Genomic DNA, 12,453 nt, shown 5'->3' on the forward strand with positions numbered 1-12,453 from the left:
GAAATCCAACATATAAAATAAGTGACTAATTCAATATCATTTATTTCATTAAATCAATCAAATAATAAACATAATATATAGGTCAGATAATTGTGTTTAAATAAATCAGAAGTGTCTGGGAAATCGCCTTAAAGCTATTATCAGTGGTTAAAAAATATAAATATTATTAATACTTGGTAAACAGTGACAGAAAATGTTGCTTTTTGTCAAAAAAAAAATCGTTTTAAAACTGAGATGGTAACAAAGTCACACAATTTACTTGATATTAAGCTCCTTTACCCAGCTACCCATATACAAGGTGGTCAAGCATAAACTCAGTTTAGGTAAAATAGTATTAAAACAAATTACGTACAAAAATAAAAACAATAATATGTGGTACTGGTTGTACTTCTTAGAAGTTTTTCTTTCCAGCTGCTATACACAAGAGTTTTCACCTTGCACACCCTGTATAAAGGAAAGGTGCCAGGTAAAAAAAAAATTTAAATTAAGTGACACAATCTGAGAAGTGTTTTTTTTTAAAGTAAGTTAACAACAACATAAAACATAACTTTTCATTTTACAACTTTCCAAATCCCCAATTAAATGCTTGAGACGTCTCACAAAAATTAAGCTAAAACATATCACTTTTACAGATTGCCCTTGCCTTCAATCAACATTCAGAGACGTTATTCTCAACATCACCGTTTTCTTGATTCTGAGCCTCACTGTTTTCTTTCGGTTCATTAAACGAACACTTATTAAGAAGTTCTTCATATTCAAGTTTGTATGGTAATAAAGGAATGACGAATACGGAAATATCATCCCCTGAGGCGGGTCTTCCGTCTTTCAATTGCCAGGAATTTTTTAAAGTCCCTCTGGCGTAACCGACTAGACAAGCAGCGGCGCTTACATATTTTTTGTCCGCAAAACAATCCAAAGATTTCGAGATGATATCGGCTGCTTTAGAACCATCCATTACGTCCCATAAGCCATCAGTGGCCATTACAAGTACTTCTCGTTCTTCAACTGTAGATAAAGGTCGTACCTGAACTTCCGGATGGGAAGACAGAAAAGGTTTTATAGGTAACTTTTGGTAAACTGCATTTAAGTCGTGATCACCAAAACCTCTGGTTACTCCTATAGTTCCCATAACACGACTCTGGAAAATTCAACATTTAAAATGATAAAGTGACAAAATCAAAGGACAAACCCTTTTTCCAGTTCCAGTTATAACAGATAATTTTAGGTCATCATGCTGAAGAGTTTTGTATGCCCATCCTTTCATGTATGCATCTCTGAACATTATGGTTTTGCCCAGATCACTAGGTTTGGGTTGACTAAGGTACTCATTACAAGTAAATTCCTTACCTGAACAAGTTGGTTAAGCAATTTAATTGATATACAGGTGTGGTAAATCCAAAACCGACCATAGGAAAACCGCGTAACGGACAGTGAAACGTACATTATTGCATGCGCGGGACTAAGACAGAAAACGAAAAAAATATCAAGTAGGCCATATTTTCAGCGCGCTGTTGCCAAACGCCAAGTATCACTCAAATACCGTCGACAAAATAACTTGGCGTTTGGCAACAGCGCGCTGAAAATATGGCCTACTTGATATTTTTTTCGTTTTCTGTCTTAGTCCCGCGCATGCAATAATGTACGTTTCTCTGTCCGTTATGCGGTTTTCCTATGGTCGGTTTTGGATTTACCACACCTGTATAAGTAAACATAGATGAGGGGTGATCAAAGTGATTACTATGTTACATTAACAGTTAAAAAATCTTTCTAAAAGCAATTCATAGTTTTTAGAAAGTGTTTTAAATGATAATAAGATAATGAAAACCATTATTACTCAATAGCTAATTGAATTTGAATTAATGGGCTCAAAGTGGTAATTTTACAAAGTTAGGGGACATGGCGATGTAGGATCTGCTGCTGAAACTTTCATTTAAATGTCATTTCTAATCTCAAATCAAAAATATCATGTTTATAGTTTACATCAAGTTCAACAAAATATTTGGGACAATTGGCTATTAAAACACTAGTTTTCTATTAACTGACAAGTCTCTAAGTATATAAACCAAGAAAAAATACACTCAATTATCATTCACCAATTGTCAAGAAAAATTTTGGAAAAAATAAGTGTGTGACTTTAGTTCATAAATAAATCATACAAAGTATTGCAAGATAAACGGTCACATCATAACTGTTTATTTGTGATAGTTGGCCAAATCTTTTAATACTTACCTAATAAAGCTGGTTGTTCTTGAGCAAGTCTTCTTATTCTATCCCTCTCATTTTCAGGTGTAAAATCCATAGACATAGGAGAATAACTGTTTCCTTTACAGGTAATAGCACGGGAATCCCCTGCATTAGCAACATACAATTTTCCTAAGATCAGTAATGCTACAATTGCAGTACAGCCTCCAGCAGCTTGATACTTATTTCTGTCTTCCAGGAGAAGCTGGTCCTATAATACTCAGTAAATTACAATTCTAGTACAGTAGCACTCATGATCTAAATACCATTTCTCTGAATGCAGCCTCTAAAGCACCAATAATTAATAAGTCCCTATGTTTAGTAGTGGGTAAATGTTTTTCTTTAAAATGTAGCCAAATATCATCTTGAGCATCTACTAGTTTTTCCTGAAAAAAGTAAATTGTAATACCAAGTTATGATGTAGGCAATCAAGTTTACATGTATTATATGGTGCAACTGATTAGCAGCACACAAAGCTGCCCCAACCCCTGCATGCCCATCAAAAATCCCATAATATGTATACGGAATAGAAAACTTTTGTGCATCTCCATCACTGCTCTGTGACGTTTTACTTAAAACGCCTTGACGATACACAGCCTGGTCTTCATTCCACCTTGATTTCCCAGCATTAACACACTCAGCATATCCTAATCAAACAGTGTTATGATGTGGTTATGGTAAATTATATAAAAATGCAAAATGATATCTACTAACCTGTTCCATGTGGAAGTGACTCGTTAGGATGTATAATAGGCCTAAGCTTGTGCTCAGCACTCATTTGAACTTCATCATCACTCAAAGCCAGGAAATGGGGCCTACCATAAGGAAATTTTGGGGCCAAGTTGGATTTGTTGTATTGAACACCATCTATAGCTCCGTTAGTTGCTTCTAGGCTCCCAACAGCGCCTATGACAGCACTTTTGAGACGGTTTAACATGGTTTTTACCAATTATTTTCGAGAAAACATGAAGAAAATGAAAATTTCACAACAATAACCCAAAAACAATAAAACAAATGATGTCAACAAATCAGTGTCAATGACCTGTCATACGTCATAACTTATGTTGATTGTGTCCACTGTCCATAAAGGGTATTACAGGTAACTGTAATCAGTGCATACGGCAATTTTAAGAGACACTTTGTTTTTATGTTTTGTTTGGTTTATAAACTATTCCATTACCGTTTATTTTACAGATCGTAATCCACACACATATAATGGACGTATCCATAATATTTCAAAATCAAAGTGGTGATTCCTGTATACAATTTGTTGATTGTTGGATTAAACACCGGCAGATGGCGATGTAGGTCCAGCTTCCATTCCTTATGTTACAACTTTAGTGTTGGGGATTCCCTCATTGTTCTATTCTGTTAAAGGAATCAGGCAATCGTTTTGGTAAGGCTCGTAAAGTGAATTAAACATTCTTCATTAAATTGATCAATGGTTTACTGATATGAAACGCGGAAAGCGTGAAGACAGTTTACTGAAGATAACCAATTTAGTTTACTCGAGCTTTTGCTCTATCTATTAATGTCAAGTATCTAGGTTAATTCCAGCAAATATCAGTTGAGGAAATTAAATCACAACGGACATTTTGTATGGGGTCGATATTTGTCTCTTTCCTCTATAAGGAATACTGGTGGTGTTGTTTTGTTGTTAAATTAGTAACGATTTTACCTAAACCATTATCAAAATATTTTTTTCTACTCCTACAGGGATATTGGTTCATTCCTTAACAGTTTAGAGAACGGATAAGTAGGCAATTGCGAATACAAAATCCTAGACAATCTTCAGCGTGCGTAAAGAAATAGACCAATCACAGCTAATCTCGAACGTAAACAAAATAATTCTTCTGATTGTCATCCTCACTGACAGTTGGCATCAAAACATTGCATTTTGGCTTATGTTTTGAGGCAATGAAAAAGCCGTTCAAGTTTCAGTTAGTGTTCAATTAAAGAATAAAAACTTCTACTTTATTATATGATAAAGTCAATGATACAAACTTACAATTTACAATGAATCAAATCCATTCAACGCCTCAACCTAAAAGACGAAGTTAATCAGCTGTCACCCGGTGACAATCTGGGACGCCGGTCAAACTTTGGTTGCGTCAAAAGTGATTATGTAAACACCGTAACTTTTCAAACATTGATTGTTTATTTGTGTGAAATTTGATAAGTAATTCCAATTAGTCGTAGAAAAAATAGCCTGTAAAACTCGGGCAAATTATCCATATCGACATCTTATTCACTCTTGCTGTACAATATACCATAGTGGCGTTATTCTGACTCCTGTCTGTTTTTCTAGGGTCATTTATAGTACAAAGTTGAACAAAATAAAACAGACATAATTTACTTACACCACCCATGATGTAAATCTTATCATACAACTAATATCAGATTTTAGGACGTTTTATTAAAACCTGTTGGGTCACATCAAGTGGTTAATAAGAGCCTAAACAGTGAAATAGTACACCAAATATTTCCCATTGAAATATTTAGACAAATAAAAAAAGAGACTGAAATTCAATTTGTATGTTGATTGGATGGAAGTAAGGATCTAATAGGGTGGCCACACAAAGGGTGCGGAATAATGAGATAATCATCTCGTACCTAATAGGTGAAAAATGAGTCGTTAAGAAGACAGCCATCAACTGATAAGAGCAGAAACAGTGAAATTTTAATCGAAAGATTTAAATACAAATAACTTTTTTTGGGATAGTATTTATAGAATCTGATACAATGTAAACTGAAGAACAAATAAGTATAAAGCGGCATAAACAGTCTGTTAATCTGACTGATGACTTAAAAGACTTCAATACCTTTGAAGTGTTTTTAATTACATTCATTAACAGATCGTTACTTTTAAATAGAGTAATAATATTTCAAAGTGAACGGGGTTTGTTAGTTTGTAATGTGAGAGGTGAGATGGAAAAGCTATATACGTACTAAAGTGGAATTATTTTCCAATCCCGAGTGGCTTAATATACACCCCAAAGTAGAGTAAACACAATTTCCTTGAACTTGAAAGCAATAAAAGGGAAATTATTTCTATCCATTTTACGGCCTTTGAATCTGTGTAGGCATCCCTTATCCATCAAACCATAAAACTATAGCTCAATAAATAAAAATTAAAACAGGACCTTTTAATTTTTATAGCCTAATGATGAAAGATCGCTATTCTTTTGACTGACTTTTTATTGCTTACCCCCTTTACTTCGAAACATATATCACTGATACCGCGAAGAAACTGCTTTAAAATTTGACGTAAATTGGAAACTTTTTTATGGGCTTTGTCATGATAAATTATAATATATGTAGCCCGACTAAGGGGTCCTTGTATTCAAAGGCCAAGTTCAAATGTTTCTCTTTGCGTACTCGTTGTGCTTTATGGAGGTTTAGTACTTGTTAGCGACCTTTTTTAAATTGGAGAAGTATTCTTTACTACGCCAAGATTCCAATGGTATTGTAAGGTGACATATTTACGCTAATGCCCTTTATGTAGTATCAGAAGTGATTTGATGCAAAAGCTGCTTAAACTTGCACCAAGAGGCAAACGTTGTAATATATTATTAGCGTTGCCTAACATTATAGTACGTATGAAGTTAATAAGATGCATTCTCGCTGAGCTTGTGAATTATAATAAAATATGCGCAGATATATAGTGCCCCCCTATGAAGTACTCCATTTATAATTTAAATTGTGTGACTCGATCGATGTAACAAGTCTGAAGATATATACTCTGAAATTAATAATATTGGCATCTTGCATGGATGATCTCTGAAAACCGGCGAGATCATCTCGTAAAAATTGTAATCGTTCGCATTAGTTAAATAAATGTTCCTAACAGCTAATGTTATTGCATCTGGGAGAGGTACTATCTATCAAGTTCAGTATTATCAGACACCTAGCAATTTTAATAATTTGATGCACACCTACCGAGTCATTTATCACCTTTTTACTATAAGCCGCAGTTTATAAGTCATTCAAATTTATACCGAACTAGATATTTTCTTTTCAAATTTGCATCTTTCCATAATAATTATTTGTCTTTAAGATTTATATATGGTTAGAATCAAATTACAGATGCATTCTTTGATGCATTGGATTGACCAAGGTGATGGCACTCAAACAGCTGGCTTTCGAACTGCGGTTTTAAATTCCTGGATTTAACTTGATGATTTTATTTACCAAGCAAATGAAGCGCAGGCTAAAAGTCAAATGGATTATTTATTAAAAACAATCTCCGATAACATTTTGAAAAAACCTGAGCTTTTGACTTTAGTCGGCTTTATTTGCTTGTTGCTCTTGACTTATTGGATACAGGCAGACTATAAGTAAACAACGAATAAAAGTTTAAAAAACTGACACTTGAAAGCACATTTTAAATAATAACATTTACTATTTTTTAGATTCAATATCCTTTACATTTTTTAGAAAAAATGTAGGTCATCTAATAGCTATTGAACACCAGTTCAAAGTTGGTCCAAAACTACTTCTGACAGTTTCAGGAAAACCTTTTTAGTATTTGCTTTTAATATACAGGGTGTCCCTGAACGGTCTTTACACCGCTCTGCCGCAGCTGAGGTTAAAATAAAGCGATTTAGCCATATTTGCCTTAATCCAAAAGTAGTTTTTATACCAAACCATTTAAAATTATAAAATTAGGTATCAGGGGGTTGTCCCAGATGGGAAATTCATATCTGCCAACGATTTTTTCATTGATCGTAGAGGGCGCCACATACGGTTCAAGCAAATTTGTTTAGTTCCTTTCTATTTTTTTCTCGGTAACGGTAAATCACTTTTGAGTACAAAGGCGTATTTGCCTGTTATTTCTGCTTAGAAAAGGTATACTTTAGTCATGTCGCTATAGGCAACCGTTTTCGAGAAAAATGCTTTAAACTACTAAATGTACGTTAATCTCAGTCTAAAACAGTCTCCAGAAGTAGCTCTGTAATTATCAACTTTTGGATTAAGGCTAAATCACTTTATTTTGACCCCAGCTAACTGCGGCAGATCGTTGTAAAGACCTTTCAGGGACACCCTGTATATAAATATTTATTTTGCTTATAAAATGGGAGATTCTAAATGTATTTTAACATTGACAAACAATAGTGGGTAAAAAATATATTTTTTATTTTAGTTGCAATCTGGAAACATTAATCTTAGCCCATCATTGTCAGTACGTTTTGTCATTATTAAATACGTTTAATTAAGTTATTTTTTAGACTGGTTTCACTTATTGGGCTTGAATGCTGGATACGAAATTTAATCTCTGCCCTGATGAGTTTTAGGAGGAATTAACAAGAAATAAAACACAGAGCGTTAAATTCTTAATTTATTCATCGCCTTTTATATTAAACTATTTTAATATAATACTGACTGATAGTGGTAAATATTGCCTACGATGCACAACTGATTTTTCGAACTGTATTTTTTTATGTCGTATTTATTTTTGTTTTACGCTACTTATGGGTAGTCCCGGCGCACTAAATACTCTCGTTCTACAAGCTTGTGAAACACCTTTTTGGATGGCTTTCTCAAAAATGTCCGGACACAGTATTTTGCCACTTCAAAAAATAGAAATTAAAATACATATATTCCTTAGTCATTTCCTACATAAATATCTACACAAAATACAAAAACAAGATCTGGTCCTAAGCGTATATTCTATAATATATATCCAAAAAGTCACAGCATATTCACTTTTTAGTTCAGTACTTAGCAGACAGAGAAGGAGGGTTATCAAGTCTAGTACAATCGTCATTTACGTTTAAAAAAAATAATGAGATTCTTATAAACTAAGAAATAAGACAAAACTAGCATTTTGGAAAGTGACATATACAAATCAACACCTCTATAGTAACTCATATAGGTTCTTAACTAAGGAGAAAATATAAGTATTTAACTTATTTTACAACTAGGTAAAATAAGTAAAACTCCAATGTGATTAAAGTGTATCAATCACTTCCCAAGTATCTCGTTTAAAAATTTAGCAAAGATTTACAATAACATTACATTGAGGTATGTTTAGTTAAGAATAGTTATTTACAAATACATACAATAAATAGAGGAAATAAATAAAAACGATGGGCGAAATTGAGGGCCGATAAATAGTCAGTCAGAGTTTGATTGGACAGTATCGACTTCGGCAGAATTTTTGGAAAAATCCGGCAACCCAGTGGGTTCATCCCAATCGGCGTGGGTACTGCTTTCCATGGGGTAATCTTCATCGTTTACGTCATCTGGGGTTGTGGTTGTTGTAGTGGGAACCGCTGTAGTATTTTCTTGGTGAGCTTCCACCTATTAGTGGGGTACAGTTTCTGTCAGTTTTTGTACAAAATACCAGCCAACAATCATCAGTACTATTAAACTTTTAAAGAGAATTACCTGATGTTTATCAGTCTTATTACGGAACCAAAACTATAATACCAAGTTCAAAATAGAAGCTAAAATCCCAAACTACATACATAATACAAATCAAACTACATAACACATGCAACTCTGGTAGTTGTTATTGATAACCTAGAGAAATGGACGTTTTGTTATTTGGGTTTAATAATGGTACAGCTTAATACTATAATCTTTGGTATAAATACGTATTTTTGACTTTAAAGGACAATTGCACGTCAGGCCAATATTTAACTTTTTCGGATATTTGATTTGGTATTTCATTTCCACGAAGGAGAAAGAGTTTTCAATGCTCACTAAAATTCAATTAAAGGTCAAAACAAAAAAGTCAAACTACTGCTTTCGCACTTTTTTTATTACTTTGACTTTCCTTACAAGAAATAGTATTTTTGACATCACCCTGTGGATAACAATTAAAGGTATAGGCAATATTATCAAAGAGTAAAAAACTTTACTGAAATACACAAATTAGTGAATACAACATATCTTTTAAGATATTTTATTTCTTGGTTACTTATACGAACAATTAAGAAATCCAATTTTTCACTTCATAATAATCCAGTCAGTACTTTTTTCCTTTTATCCAGTTTGTGGTTTTCCTTCCACATCAAAAAACAATGAAATATTACAAAGTTCTATTATTAGTATTAGTCTGACTGGCGCGTTTAATAATTAATTAAATAATAAAACTGCAAAAATGTTTGATATGACAGCATCAAAGTTATCTTAAAATTATTTTTGTTGCTTCATTGAAACTTTAGTCTCAATAATAGTTGCCAGTTTTTGTCCACTATCAACCGTTTTTTTTCTAGAATATGTTACAATTTGATAATATATCGTTGTTTTTAGTTTGACAACACTGATTGGCCTGAATTTTATCAATTGTCCTTCAAGTATTAAAATATAAAAAACAGTTAGCAATAAGAAATCAGAAGAACTGTGTCTCATTTTTCTCTAGAGTATCATTATTGCTTACAATATTCTATTGAAGAATGCTAGGGCAGTTACACAAGCACTTAGCTAATAGAGTGTTAAATTATTATATATTTCGGGTTAGTGTAAAAACCTGCAAAAGTCATTCTTTGTTAAGTCTATCACAATAAATTATCAAATCATTAAAGAGGGGTAGTTATAACTTGATGAGCATTGCCGTCCCAAAAGTTGTTTTGGGACTGAATGCGGTAGGTGGGATTACCAAAAAAAATGACTAGTTTCATTTAAAATCTTACAGAGCACTGGCGAAGTATATAGACTGGTGGTTTCACATACCTAATGTTTTGAGCCCGTAAAATATGTGAAAGCTTGCCAAAAATTCGCTGACAGTTTCATATTCTAAATATAAAATAGGAGTTTATTTTAAATGTGTGTACTTCGCGAGTACTCATCAAGAGTGTTAATACAAATAGTTGTCACTGTCTACAAATTATTTTATATATTATTAATATTATTCCAAAAGGGAAACTACAAAACAAAAGGGTCATTCCATCATTCCAAAATTCAATCAATCAAATTTTAAGTATCGACAACCTGGTCCAGTCTTTTCCTCTGCTTATGATTAACATTCTTCCTCTTCTTCTTATTATTCTTATTTTTCTTATCAGCTGCTAACGGTTTGTTACCCTTAATGTTCAATTTGGGTTTCACCGTCACTAAGTCTCTTTGGCACTCTAGCTGGTCACGCGTAACAGTCACGTTACCACCACTAGTAACATTACTCGCCTCAACAGTCACGTTATCGCACTTAACTAGACCGATTTGATCCGCACTACTACTGTGTCTTTTTGGTTCGTTTTCGAGTTCGTGTTCACTGAATTTTCGTTTTTTCTTCTTTTTCTTCTTCTTCTTTCGACACCGCGGAGGATCCGTTAATTGGGAAAGATGAGGACCATTCTGCGGGCATTGATGATGATGGCGCAGCTGCAACTCTTCGGGCGTGACACTTCTGGTGAGCACGCGCGTGTACGACGACAATTTTCCGAGCTGCTGTCGCGCCTTTACCATCACTTTACGTGGTTGACCTCTTCTGTTTAATGCTAAATAAAACGTTCGTCGCTCGTTTGAGTATTTACTTGAGGAGTACTTATTGTAGTTTGTTGCTTCGATCGTCTCGTTAAAGATACATTCATCTCCAAACAAAACCTGAAACAAAAAAATCCTGCTTACAACCGAAACCTCGAAAGCGTACACCTCCCATCATTTTAAACCACCCTACAAATCGCACACAGGCGAGGAGGAGACATGCTAAAAGGTGTTTAAAACATGTTAGAAGGCCATAAAGACAACTAGATATCGCGATTTCGTCTTCTCTAGGTGTTCAAATTACCCTCGTTACAAATAAATAGGCCATCCTTATGAGATCTGTGTTACAAGAACACGTAGATGAAACCGATAGTGTCGTATGGTTAAGTTGATGTTTTATCAACCACGGTATTCTTCTTCAGGCATCATGTTTCTTGCCACATTGTTTTAAATTTAAAGCAGTAATTTTGATAAGCAGGAGAATTAATCCAGAGAAAATAGTCTCCAGGGATCTTGTCGCACCTAGACGTATAAAGTTCCAATCTCACAATTTTTAAATCAAGATTTACATGTTTTATGATGTGGTATAAAAATGCAAAAACATAACCCAGTGGTGGTAACAAAGATATTCTTTTGATGTTTAAAAAATGACAGTTGATGTGGGGGGTTAGTAACATTTTTTCAATTTAAACTAAACAAAGTTTAACGTGAAAATGATACGCGTTTCAGTCTGGACGTTTGAATGTTTGCTTAAGTACATTGCAAAAACCTCAAGTTACCAGTTGTTTTCATAAATATAAAAAGCACCGAGTTAGGTCGGGCTTTTGTTATTGAAATATGTTTTTCGAGCACTCAATGTTTGCAGTCGTGTCTTTTTTTAACCTTGCAGTCTGGAAAAATTTCCAAAGGTTCACATTTGGTTAGTAAATATTGAAAATTTGTAATGGGGGTTAAAAAACGTTGAGCTTATTAGCATTTTAGGAAATTTACGATATGACATAATTTGGTTTTCTAGTACTTTATAGAGCAGTATCATTTAAATAACCGTGGAACGACGTTCGGACAGAACATAACTCCTAGTCAAAAGAGCTTGTGGTCATTCAACAATAGGCATTCCTTATAAGGGACACGGTATTTTGGAGAGTCAGATGTCGGTGTTCTCTTCATAAGATTTTATTACACATTGTCTACCCCGTTCGGAGACCTTTTTTTATTGGTTTTGACAACGATTACACATGTCGAACAACACTTAACGAAAAATATAGCCGGTACTAAGTACGTGTAATTCAATTTTAGATTTTGTTAATGAACTTGGGATGTAATAAATATGTACTTTCGACGATCGTAATGATAAGGGATATTGTTTTTATAGTTTTTGTTAGACAGGAGGGTACGCTAAGAACGACTTAGGTGGTTTAATTAAAAATAAGTGATTCTTACCGAACCATATAACAATCCACACTCATCCATGCATAAATACTGACATGTAGCGACTCCTTGAATTTTCATTTGGCCTATACCGATAGTGGTCCTCTGCAGTATCGCTGCAACAAAAATATTATTTTTAGCGGACAGGTACAAGAATAAAAATAAATCAATGTAGCTTAAACACTAACACGCCCACTGTCACTAGATTTAGTAATTAGAAAAAAGTCGTTTCTTTCATCCTAAAAAACTGAATCATTAGGAAGTGAAATTTTTATCTATAAACTACAGCGGGTTAATCGACAGAGTAAAGAATCAATTATTTTTAGCTACTTTCACTTGTGTAGCCGTGAACCT

At 33.8% G+C, this 12,453-nt stretch overlaps 2 protein-coding genes across 2 annotated transcripts in view; both read right to left on the bottom strand.

Annotated features, from left to right (window-relative positions):
* Positions 1 to 25: 25 nt before the first annotated feature.
* On the bottom strand, positions 26 to 3,266 carry LOC145738729 (protein phosphatase 1H). The gene is made up of 6 exons (XM_081993738.1): positions 2,956 to 3,266; positions 2,680 to 2,888; positions 2,508 to 2,627; positions 2,230 to 2,452; positions 1,190 to 1,347; positions 26 to 1,138 (listed from the first exon to the last, which is right to left on the bottom strand). The coding sequence occupies exons 1-6, from the start codon at positions 3,176 to 3,178 to the stop codon at positions 650 to 652; spliced, it is 1,422 nt and encodes a 473-aa protein (XP_081849864.1). The 5' UTR covers positions 3,179 to 3,266; the 3' UTR covers positions 26 to 649.
* Positions 3,267 to 7,566: 4,300 nt separating this feature from the next.
* LOC145738823 (uncharacterized) overlaps positions 7,567 to 12,453 on the bottom strand; it is a 43,960-nt gene continuing 39,073 nt past the window's right edge. Inside the window, exons 2-4 of the mRNA XM_081993904.1 lie at positions 12,112 to 12,215; positions 10,180 to 10,791; positions 7,567 to 8,544 (exon numbers count right to left, since the gene is read on the bottom strand). Of these exons, the coding sequence (XP_081850030.1) occupies positions 8,359 to 8,544; positions 10,180 to 10,791; positions 12,112 to 12,215 (902 nt within the window). The 3' untranslated portion in view covers positions 7,567 to 8,358. The remainder of the gene's footprint in view (positions 8,545 to 10,179; positions 10,792 to 12,111; positions 12,216 to 12,453) is intronic.

This window comes from Ips typographus, linkage group LG16, assembly GCF_016097725.1.
Source record: "Ips typographus isolate SLU linkage group LG16, UJ_Ityp_2.0, whole genome shotgun sequence".
NCBI lineage: Eukaryota > Metazoa > Arthropoda > Insecta > Coleoptera > Curculionidae > Ips > Ips typographus.